Source organism: Micromonas commoda, chromosome 7, assembly GCF_000090985.2.
Source record: "Micromonas commoda chromosome 7, complete sequence".
Taxonomy (NCBI): domain Eukaryota; kingdom Viridiplantae; phylum Chlorophyta; class Mamiellophyceae; order Mamiellales; family Mamiellaceae; genus Micromonas; species Micromonas commoda.
In genome coordinates, this window is record NC_013044.1 from 1241327 (window position 1) to 1257398 (window position 16072).

Consider the following 16072-nt stretch of genomic DNA (forward strand, 5'->3'; position numbering starts at 1 on the left):
GGGGTTAAGGGACTCTTCTAGCTCTAGCAACTGTTTTGAACCGGTAGAGTGCTTTGACCAACGCGTCCCGCCGTTCCGCGCGGTTCCGAGGGGGCAAACCTGTGCGCTGACCAGTCCCAAAACAAATCTGGAGCGAACTTGTATTTTCCAACAAATCCACGTCAGGCCACTAAGCGCCTCACGTCGTCAGCGATGAACGAGTCGGAAACTCCGGACGAGCCCCCGGAGCCGTCGTTCGCCCCATGGGACGATCCCGACTACCCGTGGGACGAACGCCCGCTCCCTCCTCCCGAGCGTCAGCTGCCTCCTTCGCAGAACATAAGCAAGAATGACAACAACCCCACTGTGGTCGAGCTCGTGTTCGCGCTGAAGAAGTGGGAGGTGGTCGCGCACGACGGCAAGGAGACGTTCAAGATAATCGCGAACATAGAGATGTACTGGACCGACGACCGCATGATCGGGTTCCCGACCCACCACAAACCCATGCCGGAGAACATCTGGCGACCGCGGTTGAACGGATGCGCGGGATTCGACCTCGGCAAGGCGGAGAACTACGAGCAGCTTCCCAGGTTCTACGGTTACGACTCGACGCAGGAACACAAACCCTCGGACGGACGGATGGCGCAGACGTTTCCAGTCAACCTAAAGGACGGGTTCGACATCTCGGCGGACATGGAACGGTTCAAGAGCTTTCCTTTCGACAGCACGCGCGTGGACCTGTCCATCGTGTTTTTCGGCGTGAAACGGCCCGAGTGGGACAAGGACGTGCGACTGTCGCTGAGACGACCGAACAACGAATCCTGCGTCAAAAAGTACGCGAGTCAGTACCAGCACATAGACTTCGACGGTGCGTCGACCCACTCCAACGATTACGAACTCGCCGGCATCTCCGTCGCGATCGGGCAGAACCCGTCGACGACGAGGTTTAAGAACGACCCGAGGTTCTGGGACGGCGACATGACGCCTTGCTACTTCATCTCGTTCCACATAAAGCGCTCCTCCACGTTTTACGTCCACAACGGCATCCAGCCCATGTACACCATCGCGTTCTTCGGGTTCACGGGATACGCCCTGGAGCCCAGCGACCTGGCGAACCGAGCCGCCCTGTGCGCCGTGCTGTTCCTTTCAATCTACGCGGTTCAGTGGACCACGGTTGGTCACATCCCGCGGTTGCCGTTCAAGACGGTGATGGACTACGTCTCCGAGAGCGTCTCCTCGGTGCTGATGCTCATCCTGGTGGGCGATTGCGTGGCGTATCACGTCGCCAGGCCGAGACGGAACTGTTTGGCGACGGCGGCGGACGAAGCGGAGTGCGCGTTCGACGATGAAGCCGCGGACCGGGTCGATCTTGTATGGGGTTTGTTGGTGCTCGTGTACGTGTTGTTCTACGCCGTGGGGTACCGGACCGTCTATGCCGCGTACCGGTCGCTGAGGCAGAACGGGCACTCACGGCCGTGGGTCAAGGGGAGCTACCTGCGGAACAAGTGGCGGCCGACGTCGGAGGCGTACCACCTCAAGATGGACGAGGAGTACTGCAGGCGATGGGGGAAAAAGTACCTCGGACAGGGGCAGCGAGTGAACGACGCGGAGGTTTGGTAAACGCGAATACGAGCCCGCGATGAACCGTCACGAAGAACATCTCGAGTGAACCGCGACCGACATCTGTCGACTTTACGCACTGGACCCCGAATAACTTTTAGGCGCATTCCCTTCGACGGCGTGGGAATTCGGTTTGTGCCGAAAACCTCTCCTCCTCCTCACTCCGGCGCGACGCACGCGCGAAAGCCCTCCGTGAGCTCCTCCCTGTCCAGATTCCTCCCGATGAATATGAACCGACTCTCCCGCGTCTCGCCCTCCTTCCAACCCGCCACCTTCCCGTTCGCCGAGCTGGCCATCTCCATCGTCATGTGCACCCCCTGGAACACCACTCGCTCGTCGGACCCCGCCACGCGCAGGATACCCTTGCTGCGGAATATGTCCGTGCCCTTCGTCCGCAACAGCGACGTCAGCCACGTGTTCAGCTCGGAAACTACCATCGCGCCGGGCACCCGAATTCCCACCGACGTGACGGTCTCGTCGTGTCGGTGCTCCCCCTCGACGTCGAGAAACTCCTCGTCGAATTCGCACGCGACGGATAGGTCAAAGGCTCGAATTCCCAGCACTTCCCCGACGTCGACCCGCGCGTGCACGCACTCGATGACGGCGGCTCTGGAGTTTATGCCTCGAATCTTGTCCACGAGCGCGAGCTTCTCCTGCGGCGTCACCAGGTCGACTTTGTTCAGGAGGATCTTATCCGCGAAGGCGACTTGCTCGACGGATTCGTTCTCGACGCCTTCGGGTTTGACCTCGTCGAGGTGCGATCCGAGGTGCTTGGCGTCCGCGACGGTGAGGATGGCGTCCAGGTAGAGCTGTTCCTTGAGCTCGTCGTCCACGAAGAAGGTCTGCGCCACCGGCGCCGGGTCCGCGAGCCCGGTCGTCTCGATCACGATGGCGTCGAATCGCTCCCGTCGGTTCAGGAGCTTGCCGAGGATGCGGATGAGGTCGCCGCGGACCGTGCAGCAGATGCAGCCGTTGTTCATCTCGAAGATCTCCTCCTTGGTCTCCACCACCAGCCCATCGTCGACGCCCACCTCGCCGAATTCGTTCTCTATGATGGCCACGCGCTTGCCGTGGTTCGCCTTCAGGATGTGGTTTACTGTCGCACGGGCGGGCGCGGGAATGGGATCATCGTCAGGTAACAACGCGTGCGGCAAAGGGCGAGGCGGGTTCGGGGATGGCGGGACTCACTGAGCGTGGTCTTCCCGGCGCCGAGGAAGCCCGTGACGATGGTGACCGGCGTGCGGCGGTCGTCCTCCGGCATGTTCGGCTCCGTCCGTGCCCCGGGACACCCGCTGCTCGAAGTGCAACGCCGATCGGGCGTGCTGGACAAACAACCAAAACGTGGTTCGCGACCGAGTCGTGGCCACTTTGACTCGGCACCTGGGGTCGGTAGAGTCAACCCTAACCCATGCGACACAACGCCAACCTGGTGCTGCGGGGCGCCAGATGCACGCTCGTGCCCTACCGACGCGAGCACGTCCCGAGGTACCACGAGTGGATGAAGGACCCGGCCATCCGCGAGGCGACCGCGTCGGAGCCGCTGAGCATAGAGGAGGAGCACGCGATGCAGGAGGAGTGGGCGGCGGACGAGTCCAAGTGCACGTTCATCCTGTGCGATAACACCCTGCCACCCGGCGTTGGCGCGATGTGCGGGGACGTGAACATCTTTCTGAACGATCACGACGACCCGAAGCACACGGCGGAGATCGAGATCATGGTCGCCGAGCGTGGAAGCAGGCGCAAAGGCATCGCCGTCGAGGCGCTGGAGATCTTCATGTCGTACTGCCACATGGCGCTGGGCGTCAAGACGTTCAGGGCCAAGATCGGGTTCGACAACGCCCCGTCCCTCGCGCTGTTCCGCGATAAGATGAAGTTCCGGGAGAAGAGCGTGAGTGACGTGTTTCGCGAGGTGACGCTGGAGCACGTCAGCACCATCGCGGTGTGGGTAGAAGGTGACGGTTGGGCGGATGACGGCGAGATGGGAGAGACGTGGCGGCGGGTGTTTCCGGAGTGGGGGATCGAGATATCGGAGTACGACGGAGGGCCGTACGCGGTGGGAGTGGGCGGCGGGTGACGAGAGCGCGCGGCGCGGGTCGGTACCGTCGGAACGCGCGTGACGATGGCGAAAGCCCGCCGAGGGAGAGGGTTGAATGTTCCACCCAAAAAGCGATGACGACCGTGCTGGCGTGCTGAGCTGGCTTTGCGCTTTATTGATATTTCAAACCCGATCCAGAACTGGGCGGCGCGCGTTCGCGGATTCACCCCGACCGGGCGGACCGGATCGTCGCGATGTCCGCGGCATCGATGGTATCCGCGTCAATCTCCCGCGCCCCGACCGCGGCGCGTTCGCTCCGCCGCGCCCGCGCGTCCCCCGCCGCTATCGATCGTCGCGCCCCGAAATTCGCGTTCGCCCCAACGACCCGTTCGGTCCGAGGCTTCGCGCGTCGTCTCGTCGTCGCCGCGGTGGTCGTGCCGCGGAAGAGCGAGGACGCGCCGAAAGGAGGCGAGCGCGCGTCGTCGTCGCCCAACCTCGACGACGTCATGCGGAACGTCCGCGCGTCGCTCCGGCTCGACGATCGCGGCGTCGCGAGCAGCGGCATGACCTGGGGCCACGGCGTCTTTCTCGGCGATCCCGTGCGTTGGGCGCTTCGGCACGACGCGGGGAGCTTCGCCGAGGAAGCCGCCGGGCCGGACCTCTCCTACGTCTCCACGCACTGCGCCGGCGCGGACGAGGTGTGGGAGACGGACCACACCGGTTACACGCAGGTGGTCCAGCTGGACGATCACGAGGCGTCGCTGCTCGCCGCGTGGGCGCGGACGGGATGGTGGGCGCATCCGGATGCGAAGCACGACGTGGAGCTCGAGCTCGGCGGCGGCGCGGCTGGCGACGCCGCCGACGACGAGGCGCGCCCCGCGCCGCACGAGTGCGAGGTGACCATCCGCCTGCGCGCGGGCGGGCTCATCGTCGCCAGCATGTACGTCGACACGCGCGAGTGGCTGCCGACCAGGATGCGCATGAGGGTGTGCGGCGACGATGAGAGTTGGTTCTACGAGGATTGGAAAAACGTCGGGGGATCGAACGCGTCCGCCGGCGCCGCGAAGCCGTACCCGGCGCTGACGACGCTGAAGGGCGCCGCGGGTGGCACGCAGACGTTCAGGACGGACGGCGCAAGGGCCAACTCCGGGGTCGGGTCGGGGTATTACCGCAGGCCGGGAACCCTGCCCGGCGACGCGTTTGGCTCGTTCCCCGCGAAAACACAGCTGGCGGCGACGGACGAGGACGGCTTCGACAACGCCGGGAGCGTCCGGTTCGACGCCAAGAAACGTCCGGAGGTTAACATAGAGGAGGCCAAGTCGTCGCACGTGCTCGTCAGGCCTTTGATCGACGGCGTGGACGTCGGGCCGTTCATCTTGGACACGGGCGCGAGCGGCTTGGTCATCTCGGGCGCCGCCGCCGAGCGCCTGAACCTGCGAAAGTTCGGCGAGGTTTGGGTCAGCGGCGTCGCGGGGAAGGTGCCGTGCAACTTCAGGCGCGGCGACACCCTGGAGCTGGGACCGATCACGATCGACGCGCCGGTGTTCATGGAGATGTCCGTCGGCGGCATCGTGAGCGGATCGTCCGAGCCCGTCGCCGGCATCGTAGGATTCGACGTGTTCAAATCAGCCATCCTGGAGGTTGGACCCGGGGGATCGCCCGTGCGTCTGTACGACCCACAAAAGTTCATCCCGCCGGTGACGTGGGACTGGAAACCCTTGCTGATGGTGAGCAACGTCCCGCACGTCGCCGCGAGTTTCGCCGGCGCGCCGCGGGGCAAGCCGCAGATTTTCATGATCGACAGCGGCGCGGGTGGCGCGGATTGCATCTTCCACGCCAGAGCCGTTCGGGAGATGAACCTCGAGAAGCTGCTTCCGGGGACCAAACGCGCGTCGAGTCGGGTCAGGGGCGTGGGCGGGAGCGGAGGGGAGAGCAGCGGCGCGACGCGCGCGTACCGCGGGTCCCTCGATTGGCTCGAGCTGTGCTCCGAGCTTCCGTGCGGCGTGAGCGGCGGGGGGTTCGGGTGTTGGAACGGCTTAGCGGAGGGAGCGGGGGGCGGTGACGCGTTCGAGGAGAACGTCGGCGACGTCTGGGCCAGGGCCGGGACCGGCGCGATGGGGGGCAGGTTCGATACCCTCGACGTGCTGCTCGCATCCGACGCGGGTTTCGACCTCAGCGAGCACAGCTGCGGTTTGATTTGCGCCAACGCGTTAAACTCGCGGCGGGTGGTGTACGATTTGCCCAATCGACGCATAGCGCTGCTCAAGGATGGCGTGGACGAGCCGGTGCCGTGCGAGGGTTTGCTGTGCCCCGAGCAGACGTTCGAGGCTGCTTGGGTCGGACCGGGCGAGTGGGAGTTCCAGGAGGACGACGCGCCGGATGACGAGCTCACGTTTCTCAGCGACGACGAGCTGTGAACCGAGTCGGACCAAGTTGGATTGTAATGCTACGTGTGGTGTACTAGCTAGGATTAGTACGAGTACCCTGCGCACGAGCGCTCTACTCATTTGACGGCATCCTCCGGCGCTTGGCCCGATCGATGCGCTCCCCGATCGTCTCGTCGTCGTCGTTCTCCTCCGCGCGTCCATCGTCGGCGCGAGGCTCCGGCTCCTTCGGCTCCTCCGCCCCTTCGTCTCGCGACTCCGCCTCGCGCATCTCCCGCGCGGCGTCCTCGTCCTCCTCCGGATCCTGGACCGCACCGAAGCCGGCGAACGCGCCGCTCGGGGCGCTCACGTCGAACGCCAGCGCCCTCGCCGACCTCGCCGGCATCCTCTCCCCGGTGGGCGGGGGCAACCGATGGAACCGTCGCTCGCGTCGCGTCCTTCCTCCTCCTCCTCCTCCTCCTCCTTCTACTCCGGCCCCGTCCTCGTCCGCCCCGCACGGCACCACCTCGCCGTAGTGCCATCCGTCGAACGGCGCCTTGCACGTCGGGCACGACCTCGCGCGCCGCGACGACCAAATCTCCACGCAAGGGATGCAGAAGTGGTGGTTGCATCCGCCAAGCAGCGCGACGTCGTCGCGCGCGAACTCGCCGTCGCAGATGTTGCATCGCGAGCGCGCGTCTCCCGCGATGGTCCCGCGCTCGGTCCTCGCGGCGGAGAACGGCGTCTTGAACGTCGAGCGCCGGACAACGGCTCCGTCGTCGTCGTCGCTGTCCGCCCGCGCGGCGGCTAGGCCGTGGCCCCACCAGCACCCCGCGTCGACGACGCCCTCCGCGGACGACGCCTTGCGCTTGTGCGGGCCCTTGACGTTGGACGCAGCCGCGCCGTCGCCCGCGGTGGACGGCGTCCGCGCGCGCGTCGGCGGCTCGTTCTCGCTCACGCGCGTCAGCGGCTCGCGCCGCGGCGGCGAGGGCTTGCACGCGCTCTCGGGGGGAGCAGACGTCAGGGGCATATCGACGCGGCGCGTGCGAATGGCGATGAGGGCTGTCGACGACGCGGTTCAAAAATGGTCTGCAGTGGCAGAGTGGCCACGCGGGCGTCCGCCAGCTGTGTCGCGTAGGTTTTGCAATGACGCTCGGTGGACTCCACTCCGTCGAGCGCCGCGGTCGACATGCCCGCCGTCGCGCCCTTCGCGCCCCGCGCGTGCCACGTCTGCCGCCCCAGCGCCCGCCCCGTGCGCCCGCACCCGCGCGTCGACGCCGCCCGCGCCTCCGTTCGCGGCGTTCGTCGAAGGGACGACGGCGTCGACCGCGATCTCGCGCGACGACGCCCGGGCGCGGGCGAGGGAGCCGTCTCCGAGGCGTCGACGGGTGCGTTCCATCTCCCCGTCTCGGAGCTTTCGCGACGTTCGTTTTGGGTTTAGTCCCAGGTTTAGCGCGCGCGGGTTGATGACACCTCTCAACGCTGGGCGACGTTTAGGACCTCATTGGTCCCGAACCTCTGGGCCACGCACGTATTCCACAAGAGATTTCTGACCGCATGCCGCCGCGCCCCCGCACCCCGCGTTCGGATCCCGTCCCCGCCCCGCCTCGACTGACCAACGCGGCCTGACGCATCATTCTCATCGTCATCGTCGTCGTCTCCCGCAGAATACACCGAGGCGGATGCCGAGCGAATGCGCCGCGCGCTCGCGCTCGCCGCCACCGCCGCGGGCAAAACCTTCCCCAACCCCGTCGTCGGCTGCGTCATCGTCGACGAACGCTCCGGCGTCGTCGTGGGAGAGGGGTACCACCCGAAAGCTGGCGAGCCACACGCCGAGGTTTTCGCGCTGAGAGCCGCGGGGGCGAACGCCAAAGGGTGCACCGCGTACGTCACGCTGGAACCGTGCGACCACTTCGGGCGGACGCCGCCGTGTTCGAGGGCGCTGGTTGACGCGGGGGTGACGCGGGTGGTTGTGGGTTTCGTGGATCCGGATCCGAGGGTGAGCGGCGGGGGGATTCGGACGCTGCTCGACGCCGGCATCGAGGTTTGCGTGGGCTGTTGCGAGGAGGAGTGTCGGGAGATCAACGCTGATTTCATCGCGAGGAACACGCGGTGAGTGTAGGGGCGACCGGGCGTCTCATCAGCGAACAAACGACGTCTTAGCTCGCCGGCTAGCCGTTCGTAAAGAAGAGAGGCGAGGAAACTACGAGTGCTCTAAGATCTCTCGCGTCCGTCGAAGAAGAAGTAGTCGCTACGGGATACGTATTGCGGTGGCGCGCCGGCTGTCACCTCCTGCCGCACTGGATCAGGCTGCCGGCTGCGAGGAAGAGGCCGAAGAGGGTGCCGCTTCCCACGGTCGTGCGGCCTATGTGCCTCACTTTCAGCATGCCCGGAATCTACGGAGGGGACGGCGCGGGGGGGAGACGGTCAGATTGGCGGTTCCGCCGGCGTCGGTCCGCGCGCGTCGCGCGGGATCGGCGGTTGGGGAATGAATCGCGCGCGAGGAGACATCGACGCCGCACCTTGTACGCGAATGACTCGTACGTGCCGTACACCGCGCCCACCGCGCCCCCGACGGTGGCGCCCAGCGCGGCTCCCGTGATCACTCTGTTCGCGCACCTGTTGTCGGTGAACATGGCCCGCCTTCCGAACCCCCGAGCGCGCGCGTCCCGTTGTGTTCGTTCGCGCCAGCCGGTGACCGAAAAACTCGTTGCGCGTGCCAGCTCGGACGCCGTTTCGGGCATTTTGACCTAAGATTCCGCCAGATCGTCGGGTCGTTCGACGCGCACTTCCCACAGCGCGCGCCTCGCGAGTCCGCGCCCACCGGCCGGGTTCCATGAAGCGCGACGAGGCGGAGGACGACGACGGAGAGCTCGGGCGCGCCGCGCGCCGGGCTCGGACGGAACCCGACGGCAGGCTCGCCGCGGCGGTGGAGCTCGCCATCGACACCGACGACGACGTCGACGCCACGGAGACGGAGGGCGCGACCGACGCGGACGCGGCGGACGGGGCGGACGCGGAGAGGGACGATGACAACGGACGCGTGGTCCCCCAGGAGGCGCTCATCCGCCGACGGATCCGCCGCATGAAGGAGCTCAAGCGGCTCTACCAGGATCAGTACTGGCGCCTCCTGGAGGATCTGAGGCGGAGGCACTACCGATTCCATCTCAGGAACGGGCACGGCGGGCGGAAGGACGAGGCCGCGGCCGCCGCGCAGGAACGCGAGAAAGCCGGCGTCGCGGCGCAGTGCGCGTGCGACGATTGCGACGCCAAACCCGTGCCGTTGAGCTCGTACTGCTTCGCCCACATACTCATGGACGAGAAGCAGGTGCTCTACGCGGCGCCCAAACCCGAGGGAGACGCGAAGGACGCAAAGGACGGGGGCGGGGACGAAAAGTCGGCACCCGGGGACGGCGCGGGGAAGGGAGAGGCGAAGAAGGCGAGGGAGGAGGAGGACGCGCCCCCGGCGGTGCTCGCCACGTGACTGACGAATCTATAGTCCTCGTTAATTAGCGCTCGTCCACCCTCTCGATGTCACGCGTCAACTTAGAGTTAACCCTGCGAACACCGCCGCACCGGTGTCTACGCGCGCGCACGACGCCGCCACTAAAACCCGCGACGGACGTGCGTTCCGTTCACGTGCCCGAGTTGGAACGCGAGAGCGCCAGCTCGATGTCCTCCCTCCTCGCCGATCCGTTTCGGTGCGGCGTCCCCGGTCCGTCCGAATCCTTATGCGCGCCCCGGCCGTACGCCCGTTTGAAGACGCCCCCGTTGCTCCCGTTGCCCGCGCCCCAGCCGCTGGTTCCCTCGCCGTGGTCCTTGGTCACGTGCAGCGTGAACACCCCCGCGAGGATCGTCACGAACCCGCAAATCTGACCCGCCACCTCCTTGGCGCCCTGGTCGAGGTAATCGCGAAACATGATGGACGACGCGGTGAGCGTCAGCGTGGTGAACATCACGTAGTATATGGGCGTCACCACCGCGGTGTTGAAGACGTCCAGGGCTTTGTTGAGGTAGTTCATCTGCGTCACCACGCACGCGCCCACGATCGCCGCGCACATCCACGTCTCCGCCTCCAGGAGCTGGTTCCGACCCTGGAACGTGAGCTTCAGCGCCGTGCCGAGCGCTTTGCACGACATGACGCTCAGGGACCCCACGAGCGAGCATATGCCGATGGGCACCAGGATGTTGCTGGAGCCGTGCGTGGGGTACACGCGCGTGGCGAGGTAGGCTGCGAATCCCACCGTGGCGCCCGCGTACGCCACGAACCCGGGCCTGGCGGCCATGGCGAAGAGTTGCTTGACGCCGGTGATCTCCTTCTCCTCCGGCGCGTTCAGCACGATCTCCACGCTCCCGACGATGCAGAGGAGGCACCCGAGCCACCCGAACGCGTGCAGCTTCTCGGCGAGCAGGTGGTGCGCGAGGACCGCGGAGACGATGATGGACAGCGCGCCGAGCGGGGTGACCAGGACGGCTGGCGCGAACGCGTACGCGGCGAAATTGGCAACCTCGCCGACGATCATCGTGAGCATGCCCGCCCACCAGAGGGGCTGGCGCAGGTAGCCGTACCCGCCGCTCCCCGCGCGCACCCCGCCCGGGGCGCCGCCCGCCAGCTTCAGCCCCTTCTTCTTGACGATGAAGCTCGCGCCGATGGCCAGCGACGAGCTCATCGCGAGGAACAGCCCGATCCGGGCGTCGCCACCGCCGCCCGAGCCGCCGTCCGCGCCGGCCATCGACGACACGATGAAACCGTCGCTGTCGAGCGTGGCGGACGCCTGCCCCGCGACGGCGTAGCCCGAAGCCATCGTGGAAGCCGGGTCGCGTCGGCGGTGCCTGGTGTGTGGGCTGACATCGATGAGGAAATCAACTTCTCGCTGCTGAGACTTCGCCCACGTCACCCCGACCGAGAGAGTTATCTTCACTCTCTGGCGCGCGCGCCGGACGCCCGCATCGTCGCATCGCGCGCGGGATATGAGCTCCCACGCGTGCGCGCGGCCAACCCGCGCGACGATCGCGGTCGCGCCTCGCCTAGGACGGCGCGCGTCCGCACCCCGCATCGCTCGCGCGCATCGTTCCACCCGGCCCCGGGCGACGTCGACGTCGGCGGGTTCCACGTCCTCCTCCTCCGATGCGGACGCGTCCCGCGCGCCTTACGTCGGCCCGCCCCGCGTCGTCATCCTCGGCGGCGGATTCGGCGGGCTCTACACCGCGCTCAAGCTCGACGCGCTCACCTGGCCGGACGCGTCGAAGCGCCCGGTCGTCACCCTCGTCGATCGAGCCGAGCGCTTCGTGTTCAAGCCCATGCTGTACGAACTCGTCAACGAGACCATGAGCGACTGGGAAGTGGCGCCCGCGTTCGAGGACCTCCTGAAGCCCACGTCCGTGCGCTACGTCCGCGGCGACGTCGCCGCCGTGCGCACGGGCGACGCGGTGCCGTTCGCGGACGGCAGCACCGGGTCCTCGGGGGGCGGAACGATCGAGCTCGCGTCGGGTGAAACCGTCGAGTACGATTGGCTCGTCGTCGCCGTCGGAACCGCGAGCGCGGACGCCAAGTGCCCGGGGTCCAAAGACTTTGCCATCCCGCTGAGCACGCTGGAAGACGCGAGGAGGCTGGCGGGGGCGATGAGGGACGTGGAGGCGGCGTTCGAGACGGATCGGGCGGCAGGATCCGGGGCGAGGTCGCGGAAGGTGGCCGTCGTCGGCGGCGGGCTCTCCGGCGTCGAGCTCGCGGGCGTCGTCGCCGAGAGGCTCGCGGGCAAGGCGAGCATCGAGCTGTTCGCGTCCGGGGCTGGGATCATGCCGGAGTCGCCGCCGGGCCAGCGCGACGCGGCGAGGAGGCGATTGGACGCCGCGGGGGTGACCACTCGCGCGGGCACGCGCGCGATTAAAATCTCCGAACCGTCGTCTGGGGTGCCGTCTGGGGTGCCGTCTGGGGTGCCGTCATCCCCGGACGCGCGCCTCCCCTCCGCGGCGTCGCTGACGTACGCGCAGGGCGACTTCGATTCGCGGACGGAGGACTACGACGTCGTGTGCTGGGCGGTTGGGCAACGCGTGGAGGCGCCCGAGTCGTGGCCGTTCCCGCGGGATCGTCGCACGAACAAGATCGTCACGGAGCGGACGCTGCGGGTGAGGGGCCACGGCCGGGTGTTCGCCGTGGGGGACGTCGCCAGGGTTTGGGATTCCACGAGCGCGGGGTTGCCGGAAGGTGGCGACGCGCCGAATACCTTCCAGAATGCCGCGGCGCCCCCGCCGGATAGGTTTGACGTCCTCCCAGCCACCGCGCAGGTTGCGTTCCAGCAAGCCGACTACGCCGCATGGAACGTGTGGTCCTCGCTGTCCTCTCGCCCGTTGCTGCCGTTCAAGTACCAACACATCGGCGACATGATGGTGCTCGGGAAGACGGACGCGGCGGTGGCGCTGCCGGTCGGTGACGCCACGCTGGACGGGCCGCTCGCCGCGGCGCTGAGAAGGGCGGCGTACCTCTACAGGATGCCGACGAACGAGCACAGGGCGAAGCTGGCGACGAGCTGGCTGGAGCAGGGCGCGGAGTTGGCGGCGAAGGAGGCGCCGGGGATACTCAAGTCGCTGGGCGTGCCCTTGCCGGCCTTTCTCGCGCCGAACAACAACCGGCCTTGAGTAGCCGATGACCCGGAGCCCGCGACGTCACAAGACGAAACCCTCGCAAACGAATACGTCACGAAGGAAGGTACCTTCGTACCTTCTACTACGATAGCTAGCTAGTTCACAGCATCGACTTGCACCGCAGCGCCCACTGCACGAGGGAGTTTTTCCTCCCGTAATCGGAACACGCCAGCACCCCGCCAGCGACCAGGTCCTCGTACGCCCTCGCCCTCGCTGCCCTCGCCGCCCCCGCGTCCATGCCCCCGCCTCGCCCCGCCGACATCATCGCCGACTCCGCGATGGCCGCCATCTCCGGTGTCTGCTTGGTCTCCAGCCAGCTGCTCGCTCCGCTCGACAGTGCTATTTCTGGATTTGGCTGCGGCAACTTCAGTCGCACGGACACCGCGCCCGACCGGAATTTTATTATGCGATGCACGCCTTGAAGCCGGATTCAAGATCACTCCTGTCCAAGTTCCGCCCGATGAAGATCACCCTCGAGACCCGCTTCTGGTCCTTCCCCCAACCCTCAAACTTACCCTCCGCGGACGACGACATCTCCATCATCATGTGCACGCCTTGGAACACGTACCGTTCATCTGTGCCCGACACGTTGAGAATACCCTTGCTTCGGAAGATATCCTCACCTCTGGTGCTAAGAAGTTTGCGCAGCCAAGCTTCCAGCTTTGTAATGTCCATCGCGGCATCCGCCACCTCGATCCCGACACTGGTCACGGATTCGTCGTGCTGATGCTCGGCGTCAGTATCGAGAAACTCGGCGTCCTGCTCCAACGTCGCATCCAGGCTGAACGCTTTGATTCCAAGGATAGAATCGATGTCCACCGCGGAGTGTTGAGATTCGATGATGGCGGCCCTGGCGTTGATCGATCGGATCTTCTTCACCAGCGACGCTTTATCGTCGTCGGACTTGAGAAGGTCTATCTTGTTGAGTAGGATCTTATCGGCGAACGCGATCTGCTCCACCGATTCGTTCTCCACCCCCTCCGGTTTGATTTCGTCCAGGTGGGCGGATAGGTGTGCGGCATCGACAACAGTGAGGATGGCGTCTAGGTACAGATCCTCCTTGAGATCCTCGTCCACGAAGAAGGTCTGCGCGACCGGGGCCGGGTCCGCCAGACCGGTGGTTTCGATGATGATGTGGTCGAACGCGTCTTTTCGTCGCATGAGTTTGTTGAGGATCCGGATGAGGTCCTGGCGGACGGTGCAGCAGATGCACCCGTTGTTCATCTCGAAGATCTCTTCTTTGGTCTCCACGACGAGACCATCGTCAACGCCGACTTCGCCGAATTCGTTCTCGATGATGGCGATGCGCTTGCCGTGCTTGGCTGTGAGGATGTGGTTGACTGCGCGTACGACGTCGAAAGTAGGGGGCGATATCGCGGAGGTCAGTACGGCGATCTCCTCGAACGGGGTTCGAACACGTGGGTGGTCGAAAGGTCGGCGGGACAAAGACGGGTCTCACCGAGTGTCGTCTTCCCGGCACCAAGGAAACCGGTGATGATCGTCACCGGGGTTTTATCGTTGACTGTCATTCTCTTAGACGGTGTCGGCCGGCGCGTGGGACGATTAGGGCGACGACTATTGAGAAGCGCCCCTAAAAAATAACCCTTCAGTTTTTGCGCCGACCCAGGGCTTTTTTAACACTCATTAATTTGGTCACAGATCTCCGCGTCCGTGGGACGTCGACACATCGAGGCTCGGGTTCTGCGTGAATCTGTCGAGGGTTTATATGTCGCAGACCGCGGCACCTCCTACGAGGCGTCCCGGGCGGGCGCGGGTGCTGACGGAGGCTGACCTCGACCTTGAGCTCGCAGAGGAGGCGGGTCACGTCGGCAACGGAGATTCTCACGGCCACGGCCACGAACACGGCACTGTAGGTTCTTCTGCGAGGCGTCCCGGGCGGGCGCGGGTGCTGACGGAGGCTGATCTCGACCTTGAGCTCGCAGAGGAGGCGGGTCACGTCGGCCTCAACGGAGATTCTCACGGCCACGGCCACGGACACGGACACGGCGACCTCGGCCACGGCCACGGCGACCTCGGCCACGGCCACTCGCACTCGCGAGTCTTTCGAGCGTACGGCCGATGCCACGGCTTCGACGTTGACGTGTCCACCGGCGGGTGGTTCAACGCGGGGCACGCGGACAACCTCTTCGGCGGCACGGGGTTCGGCCGGCGCATCGTGCCCGTCAAGCGCGCTGCGAGGCTACGCAGGTAAGCGAATACCCTCGATACGTATACCCTCATTGCCCATCTCGATTACCCATTCGGACGACTGACCTGGACGTCGGACACTGCGCAGACGGCTCTACGGCGCGCTCTGCGTCAGCGGCCTGTACGCCATCGCGGAGTTTACTGCCGCGACGATCTCTGGATCCACCGCCCTGCTTGCCGACGGGCTGCACATGACGTCGGACTTTGTCTCCTACGGCCTCTCCCTCGGCATCTTGGAACTCACGCTTCGGCAGCAACGAAGACACTTGAAACTCAAAGATTCGGACTCGACCGAGGCTGACGCGACGCGCGACGATGACTACGCCGAAATGCTGACTTTCGGCTTCGCGCGGCTCGAAGTCCTCGGAGCGTTGGGGATCATTTTGGTGGTTTGGGGCGCGACGCTCGCGCTCGTGGTTGAGGCGATTAAACGAATGAGCGCGCCGCCCGGGGTTGACGGCGCGACGGTGGTTTTCACCGCGTGCGGCGGCTTGGTCGTCGACGTCGTGCTCCTCTGGCTGCTCGACCGGGATCCCGGCGGCGGCAATTCGAACGGTCACGGCCACTCGCACGGAACTGGCGAACTGGGCGCTCGAGCGATGTTTCTGCACGTCCTGGGTGACCTTTTCGGCACGATCCTGGTCTGCGTCGGCGGCGCGATCATCTGGGGCACCGGCGGCCGGGACAGCAACCTCGCGGTCATCGACCCCGTGTGCACCCTGTGTTTCGCGTGCATCGTCGTCGCGACGATGTACCCTTTCGCGTTGAGAATGCTGAGGGTGCTGTTGGAGGCGGCGCCGCCGGGTGCGAGTACGCGTAAAATCGCAGACGCGCTCGAATCCGAGGTGCCCGGAGTCGTGGGAGTGCACTGCCTGCATCTGTGGGAGTTATCCCCCGGTAAGTCCGCGCTCATGGCTCACGTTCACGTGCTGACGCAGGAGAAGGAACGAGCGGGGGAGGCGCTGGAGCGAGCGCTGAGTCGGGCGACGCGTCTGCTGCAGAAGAAATTCGGGATCAATCACACGACGTTGCAGATGACGGCGACGCCGGAGAAGGGAGGGTGGGCGGCGTGCGGGATGGTGGGGAAGCCGCCGGTGAAGTGCGACAAGTGCGACGCGCTGGTGGATGCGGCGTCAAACGTCTAAAACTACGGAACACGTACCGCTTGTATAACAGAACCTGGTCGCTGCGCTCCAGTCACGGCCGCCATTGACGTTAACCATAA

The 16072-nt window shown here is 65.9% G+C and overlaps 12 protein-coding genes across 12 annotated transcripts; 7 read left to right on the plus strand and 5 right to left on the minus strand.

Annotated features, from left to right (window-relative positions):
* Window positions 1-192: 192 nt before the first annotated feature.
* On the plus strand, window positions 193-1599 carry MICPUN_51120 (predicted protein; the record flags this gene model as incomplete). Its single annotated transcript, XM_002503681.1, has 1 exon — window positions 193-1599. The coding sequence occupies one exon, from the start codon at window positions 193-195 to the stop codon at window positions 1597-1599; it is 1407 nt and encodes a 468-aa protein (XP_002503727.1).
* A 47-nt stretch (window positions 1600-1646) lies between these two features.
* On the minus strand, window positions 1647-2860 carry MICPUN_60337 (predicted protein; the record flags this gene model as incomplete). The annotated part of the gene is made up of 2 exons (XM_002504032.1): window positions 1647-2695; window positions 2788-2860. 2 exons carry the CDS (start codon window positions 2858-2860, stop codon window positions 1758-1760), a joined length of 1011 nt encoding a protein of 336 aa, XP_002504078.1. The 3' UTR covers window positions 1647-1757.
* A 147-nt stretch (window positions 2861-3007) lies between these two features.
* MICPUN_60338 (predicted protein) lies at window positions 3008-3673 on the plus strand (the record flags this gene model as incomplete). Its single annotated transcript, XM_002503682.1, has 1 exon — window positions 3008-3673. The coding sequence occupies one exon, from the start codon at window positions 3008-3010 to the stop codon at window positions 3671-3673; it is 666 nt and encodes a 221-aa protein (XP_002503728.1).
* A 215-nt stretch (window positions 3674-3888) lies between these two features.
* On the plus strand, window positions 3889-6051 carry MICPUN_60339 (predicted protein; the record flags this gene model as incomplete). The annotated part of the gene is made up of 1 exon (XM_002503683.1): window positions 3889-6051. One exon carries the CDS (start codon window positions 3889-3891, stop codon window positions 6049-6051), a length of 2163 nt encoding a protein of 720 aa, XP_002503729.1.
* Window positions 6052-6133: 82 nt separating this feature from the next.
* Window positions 6134-7027, minus strand: MICPUN_60340 (predicted protein; the record flags this gene model as incomplete). Its single annotated transcript, XM_002504033.1, has 1 exon — window positions 6134-7027. The coding sequence occupies one exon, from the start codon at window positions 7025-7027 to the stop codon at window positions 6134-6136; it is 894 nt and encodes a 297-aa protein (XP_002504079.1).
* A 159-nt stretch (window positions 7028-7186) lies between these two features.
* Window positions 7187-8113, plus strand: MICPUN_60341 (predicted protein; the record flags this gene model as incomplete). The annotated part of the gene is made up of 2 exons (XM_002503684.1): window positions 7187-7385; window positions 7665-8113. The coding sequence occupies 2 exons, from the start codon at window positions 7187-7189 to the stop codon at window positions 8111-8113; spliced, it is 648 nt and encodes a 215-aa protein (XP_002503730.1).
* Window positions 8114-8282: 169 nt separating this feature from the next.
* On the minus strand, window positions 8283-8741 carry MICPUN_60342 (predicted protein; the record flags this gene model as incomplete). The annotated part of the gene is made up of 2 exons (XM_002504034.1): window positions 8283-8393; window positions 8520-8741. 2 exons carry the CDS (start codon window positions 8739-8741, stop codon window positions 8283-8285), a joined length of 333 nt encoding a protein of 110 aa, XP_002504080.1.
* Window positions 8742-8833: 92 nt separating this feature from the next.
* On the plus strand, window positions 8834-9481 carry MICPUN_60343 (predicted protein; the record flags this gene model as incomplete). Its single annotated transcript, XM_002503685.1, has 1 exon — window positions 8834-9481. One exon carries the CDS (start codon window positions 8834-8836, stop codon window positions 9479-9481), a length of 648 nt encoding a protein of 215 aa, XP_002503731.1.
* A 304-nt stretch (window positions 9482-9785) lies between these two features.
* On the minus strand, window positions 9786-10682 carry MICPUN_69782 (NIPA Mg2+ uptake permease; the record flags this gene model as incomplete). Its single annotated transcript, XM_002504035.1, has 1 exon — window positions 9786-10682. A coding segment is annotated over one exon (897 nt), but the record flags the coding sequence as incomplete, so codon positions are not given.
* A 286-nt stretch (window positions 10683-10968) lies between these two features.
* MICPUN_60345 (predicted protein) lies at window positions 10969-12633 on the plus strand (the record flags this gene model as incomplete). Its single annotated transcript, XM_002503686.1, has 1 exon — window positions 10969-12633. One exon carries the CDS (start codon window positions 10969-10971, stop codon window positions 12631-12633), a length of 1665 nt encoding a protein of 554 aa, XP_002503732.1.
* MICPUN_94775 (predicted protein) lies at window positions 12472-14168 on the minus strand (the record flags this gene model as incomplete). The annotated part of the gene is made up of 2 exons (XM_002504036.1): window positions 12472-13979; window positions 14099-14168. 2 exons carry the CDS (start codon window positions 14166-14168, stop codon window positions 13042-13044), a joined length of 1008 nt encoding a protein of 335 aa, XP_002504082.1. The 3' UTR covers window positions 12472-13041.
* Window positions 14169-14365: 197 nt separating this feature from the next.
* On the plus strand, window positions 14366-15992 carry MICPUN_60348 (cation diffusion facilitator family; the record flags this gene model as incomplete). Its single annotated transcript, XM_002503687.1, has 2 exons — window positions 14366-14847; window positions 14936-15992. 2 exons carry the CDS (start codon window positions 14366-14368, stop codon window positions 15990-15992), a joined length of 1539 nt encoding a protein of 512 aa, XP_002503733.1.
* Window positions 15993-16072: the final 80 nt, after the last annotated feature.